Genomic DNA, 6,364 nt, shown 5'->3' with positions numbered 1-6,364 from the left:
TTTGCTAACATAATAACAAAAATCATATTTTTATACAATACGACGGTACCAAACAAGTCCATATATTATCAAAGTTTACTTGTGAATTATTGGTAAAATGAAAACAAACGTCGGCAGAAAATTAGGATATTTTATATTTCAAAGAGAGATATTAAACGTATCAATTATTACTTTTTAGTTTTATATTTATCTATATAATAAGAGCACCCACAAATCAAAATGATTCCATTATAACTTTAAATTATAAATAGTATGTGATCTAAATACTCTAGTGTTATTAGAAGAATTTGGTCTAATACAAAAAAAAATGTGAGTATTCGAATAAAGCAAGATTACCTATTTACAGTTAATTATGCGAATATTCACTTAGCTGATACTCAGCTCAAAGTTTAGGTTATAAAATAGACAAAAATAGGACTAGAAAAATAAAAAAGATAAATAATAGTGGTTCAGTGAGAGTTCGGTCTGCTTAGTCCACTCTTATAATAATTTCAACTTTGTCTATTTGATTTGGATCACCCTTTTATATAAAAAGTAGATTCCCATTAATATATTACATAATTGATCAAATTGAACTATATTACAATAATTGCACAAATTAATTAAGATAAACGTTTAAAGGAATAAATATAAGAATAGTTTCATTCGTTCTTGTCTTAATTGCAGCAACATCTGCGACTTACAAAATCGCATATCATCTATCCATATTCCAAAAAGCAAGCTCGTAGACTCTGTGGTGCTTTAATCGCATAATGGGCCTTTGGGCGTTTAAATTAACGAATGTCTGCGATCATACTTGATGACATATTCGGACATTCCATTTGTTAACAACTTAAAACTTGTAAGTTCTTAAGGAGTCGTCGAACACTAGTCATTCAGACTAAACTTATGTAAAGAAGCGATCTTTACTTGTCGCAAGAGAGACATACTTGCTCATCGCACATAAGGGTTATATTTTATTTTATTTACATTCTCATACTATACCAAATACAATAATTATGATTACAATGTTCATTTTAACTACAAACTAAACATTGTAATTAATTCCTATTACTATTTTTATTCCATTCCATTATCATTACTATTATTACTCTGTTATACCAAATCAAACACCACCTAATATCTTTTTATCATGGACAAAAATGAAAAAAAAAAGTCTACCCTAATATTTAAGTTTATTCTTGACAATCCTTACAAAAAAAAAAGGTATTTGATTATTGTTGTTTTTTTTCTTTTTTGATAAACAGACTATTTGGTTATTGTTGAAATGATTAGGAAAGAACCTTTTTCTTGCAAATAATAATAATAAGGCTAATTAAGATTTTTGCCTTTCGAATTTTAACATGTATTAAAACATGTCTTCTAAACTTTTAATGTCGTTAAAATTGCCCCATATGAACTATTGAGATTGTTGGATTTAAGAACTTTTGTTTAATTTTAGTAAAAAAAGTCTAACATAAATGAAAGTTTAGGAACATAATTTAGTACATGTCAAAGTTTGAGTGGAATGATTTAGTAAATATCAACTTCTGAGGAACATGTTTTAGTACATAAACAATAACTGAAATAGTAAAATTAAATAAAATTAGACAAAAGTCCTTTAATTTAACAATCTCAATAGTTCAAGAGGAATTTTTAATGGTCAGAAAAATTTCAGGGACATGATGTGATACATGTTAAAGTTTAACGAAGTAAAAATAATAATTATCATAATAATAATAATAATAATAATAATAATATATTAAAATGGAGGACTTTTTAGGTAACTTGAGGGAGGGAGTGTGAGCCATGCAAATTTAATGTAGTCTCCAACTCACTCACTCAACTCCCTTCTCCCTTTTATTGTTGACCAATTTACTTGGTTGGACTTGGCTGGCTCCACTTCACACATAACGTCATCAAAACATGCTTACGTACCTAATAATAAACAAAATATATTTATACTGTTATACTTATTCAACCTAAAAAATAATTAGCTTCTAATATTATTATACCTCAAATATTCTATAATATCTAACTACAGCATTTAATATTATGTGTTTTAAAATAACGCATGTGGATTTGTGTATACCACCAGGTGGCGTTTGGTTGGAGGTAATGAAATAGAATAGAATGGAAAGGAAATAATTTTTATTTTATTCATTTGTTTGGTTGCATTTTAAAATATTGGAATGACTTTCCAAAGTCAATGGAATGCTCTTTCCACCATTTTGGTGGAATGGCTATTCCATTTTAAAAAGAAAAAAGAATGACCATTCCAATGTAACAAGAAAAAAAATTTAATGATTTTTTTATCAATTTTTTTATGCATTTTAAATTTTATTCCATTCCATTCCTATTCCTATTCCCATTTCCATTCCCATTCCTATATTTTCATTCCTCCCAACCAAACACCTCCTTAGTTCTATGAAAAATAGCTCGCAAAATATGAGTAGTCTATCGTGTGCCAACAATTTTTCTAGGCTAATTAGGATTTTTGCCCCCTGAACTTTGACATGTACCAAATCATACCCCTGAAATTTTAAGGTCGTTAAAAATGCCCCCTGAACTATTGAGATTGTTAGATTTAAGGACTTTTTTCCAATTTTAGTAAAAAAGTCTAACATGGATGAAAGTTCAAGGGTCATAATTTAGTACATGTCAAAGTTCGGAAGACATGATTTGGTAGATATCAAAGTTTGGGGAGCATGATTTAGTACATAAACAATCACTGAATAGTAAAATTGAATGAAATTAGACAAAAGTCCTTAAATCCAATAATCTCAATGGTTCAGGGGGCTACCTATCTTTGCGGCTACCTCTGATGTTATACCATGTGGAACAGCAACAAAAATTGAGAAATGCCTTAGGAATTTATGGTGGGGTGCATTTGATAATAGAAAACTGGTGTACACCATTGCTTGGAGTTCTCTTTGCAAATCTAAGTTCAATGGGGGATTAGGCTTTCGTCAAATCAAAGATATCAACAGCGCTTTTGTTCTTAAATGGGGTTGGAAGCTAATCAATGATTCCTTTAGTCTATGGAGTGCTACAATGAAGGCAAAATACTTGAAGGGAGCAAGTTTTTTCGATGTGGATTGCAAAACATCTGACTCGAGACTCTGGAAGGCAATGCTGAAATATAGAACGCTGCTGAATAAAGGCATCTATAGAAAGATAGGGGATGGAAGGTCTACGTCCATTTGGTTCGATGCTTGGGTACCCACGACTGATCACAAACCCCGCCCTCTTTTGGATGCTACTCAAGGGGCAAACCTAGTGCAAGACTTTATTAACGAGAACCTCACATGGAACGAAACAAGGATCACACAACGGTTTGGAGCAAACGATGCTAAACACATACTCAACATTGGTCTTCCAGCACAACGTCAGGAGGACTCCTGGCTTTGGCTTGGTGAGGAAAGTGGGGTTTTCTCGATCAAATCGACTTACCACTTAGTCAAGAAGAGTATGGCCATGAACACCCAATGTGGCATTGGAAAATATTATGGAATTTGCCTATCCATGCACGTCTGAAGCTGCTGGGAGGGAAGATTCTGAGTAATGCACTCCCCACATCTGTTCTGGGAGTGTGCCTTCGCAAAATATTTATGGTTTGGGAGCCTTTGGGGAATTAGAACGGATACAATTCAGTGCAATGACTGGATTAGTTGGCTCCAGTGGTTTCACTGTAACAACATTCGGCCCCCAAATTTGATTTTGACACTTTCTTGATAGGGGCCCTGTGCATCTTTGATGTCGTTTGGAGTACGTGCAACAACGTGGTTCTTGGCTCTCGTCTCACTCTGGTTCCGGAGGCTATCAGACTTGTGCCACCAATTTCACGATCATTCCTCTTGTTGAACTCCTCATATCAATGAAATGTGGTTTGGGTACCCCTTCCGCCTGACTGGTTTGTTTGCTGCACTAATGCTTCTATTTGTGCAAACAAGTCTTATGGGGCAGCAGTGTTTAAGGATTGCAAGAACCAAATACACGCCATTTTGGCTTCACGATTTAGTGCTACTAATCTTGCTCTTTCTAAAGCACAAATGCTGGTCTGCGGTGCTGAATTTGCAGCTAAATGCAAGTTTAAGAGAGTTCTTTTCTACTGTGATAATGTGGCTGTGGTTAATAGCTTCAATATCAGTCCCAGCGAAGCTCGCCATTCTATGCTGGAAGGTGCTGCGACGCGTTTCAAAAGAACGACTCTCTCTCTCGAAAGCTTCATGCTGAAGAAGATAAGAAATTACTCTAATGTATAGGGTACAGTAGTATTTTTAGGTACAAACTGATAAAAAAAAATTATCACGATAATAATAAATAAATTAAATATTTTTAAAAAATAAGAATATTATAACTTAAAAAATTAATGAATTATATCTAAAATAAAAAGTATATTTGTTAATTATTATGTGCCTTCTTAAATTTATAAATTGTTAACATATGATAAAAAAAATGACAAAATTTTTTACATATATTTTTTTCTTAACAAAAGTGCTTAAATATATAGCACTATAAATTAGCTTATGTGATGAGAAAATGTAATATCCTGATAAGTCTAATGGTAAATAATTAGGGTTTATATTTATATTATGGGTTAATTAGATAATAAGTGAGATTATGATCCTACTAATTTATTTCAGCATAAAATTTAAATTTTCTATAAGTGAGTAAATAACTGTAATTTATAAATTACAGAGATTTATATAGCATGTGTGAATGTAATATGAGCTATATGTGGAATAAAAATATTTTCAAATTCGGCGACCCTGAAGACTCGATAAGTGGATATATAAGCGTAATTTGTTAATTACGGAGATTTATTTAAAATACGTGGATATAATATGAGTTATTTGTGAAATAAAAATATTTTTAGATTCAGCGACCCAAGAGACTCGATTGAGGGTCAAAAATGTCACAACGGTTTTAGTTAGAAATACTGATGGGATTATTGGGATAAGTTGATTTTATCTCAGAGTTGGCCAAATACCCTAAAACTAGAAAGTTCTTAATGGCTAAAAAATAATAAAATAACTATTAATAATAAAATTTTTATTCATATTATTATTAATATTTTATTATTATTATTATAATATTATTTATATATATAAGTTAACGTTATATATATATATATTAAGTTATCAGTGAAACAGAACGAACAAACAAACGAACGAAATTCTCGTTCTCGCCCTTCGATAAAACCTTCTCTTCCTATATCTATTTTTTTTTATTTTCAACCCGAAATCTAGTGATCTAAGCTGCGGTAGCAGCAAGATAGCAAATCTTTGAAAAGGGAAAGCTTAAGGTATGGTTTAATTTCGTTTTAAATTTAAAAACAATTAGTTTCGTATAGGGATTTCGTGAATTAGAATAGTTATGGAGATTCTGACTTTGTAGAATTGTTCTTTGGTACCTATGGGACTAGTATCGATATTTACTTGTTGAATTTGAGGTGATTTTGGGCTAGAAATCGAGTTTCAAACTTTTAAAGCTTAGTCTGAACGTTAATGGCGTTTTTTATTTAAAGGCCTAATTTTTATTTCTGTTACGTAAGGATGGTAATATTTATGATATATATGCGCCCTGTGAAGTTTGGAGTGATTTGGATAAGTTTTGGTAGTGTTTCGGTGAGTGGGAAAATTGAGATTTTTGAGTTTTATAGTTTTTAGAAATTCCTAAGTGATTAGAAATCGTATTTTTATCATAACTTTTGACTCGAGTGTCCGTTTTGGACATTCTATATACCGTTTCGAAGCTTGCAACAAGCTCTGCAATATGGTATATATTTTAGAGCCAAAATATAAGTTTTATTTTAGTGTATTTATACCGCAGGGTTTGGTAGAAAACTCTAGATTGTCTTATGTGAATATCAAGTAGTGTCTTGGGTTAAACACTTATTGGTTTATGTGCCAAGATCATAAGGGAGAGTTCTCCACTTAGGTTGGCCGAAATGTATGAACCTGGATTGAAGGTAAGAAAAATATATTGTACTGCATAGTACGTTGTATGTAATACAACTAGTATTGTTATAAATCGACTAATATTGAGATATAGTTAATATTGTTATATAATGAAAAGACTGATTGGTTGAGTATTGATAATGTGATAATATTATGCATGTGAGATATGGGCTCACCTGATTAGGTGATGCAATTCTCCTGGCGACGTACTGGGCGTAAGGACGGGCGTCAGTGATATATGATGAGTATCGAGCGTAGGTACGAGCTCACCTGATTAGGTGATGCGATCCTAGCGACGTACTAGGCCTAAGTACGGGCGTCAGTGATATATGATGAGTACCGAGCGTAGGTACGAGCTCACCTGATTAGGTGATGCGATTTTCCTAGCGACGTACTGGGCGTAAGTACTGGCGTCAGTGATA

General features: G+C 32.3%; 1 protein-coding gene across 1 annotated transcript; it reads left to right on the top strand.

The window, feature by feature from the left end:
• The first annotated feature begins 1,746 nt into the window (after positions 1-1,746).
• On the top strand, positions 1,747-4,244 carry LOC133031245 (uncharacterized). The gene is made up of 3 exons (XM_061104702.1): positions 1,747-1,781; positions 2,775-3,408; positions 3,933-4,244. The coding sequence occupies exons 1-3, from the start codon at positions 1,747-1,749 to the stop codon at positions 4,242-4,244; spliced, it is 981 nt and encodes a 326-aa protein (XP_060960685.1).
• Positions 4,245-6,364: the final 2,120 nt, after the last annotated feature.

The sequence above is a fragment of the Cannabis sativa genome, chromosome 9, assembly GCF_029168945.1.
Source record: "Cannabis sativa cultivar Pink pepper isolate KNU-18-1 chromosome 9, ASM2916894v1, whole genome shotgun sequence".
Taxonomy (NCBI): Eukaryota; Viridiplantae; Streptophyta; class Magnoliopsida; order Rosales; family Cannabaceae; genus Cannabis; species Cannabis sativa.
The sequence above is the reverse complement of the archived record's forward strand: the minus strand, read 5'-3'. Positions and strand labels throughout refer to the sequence as shown.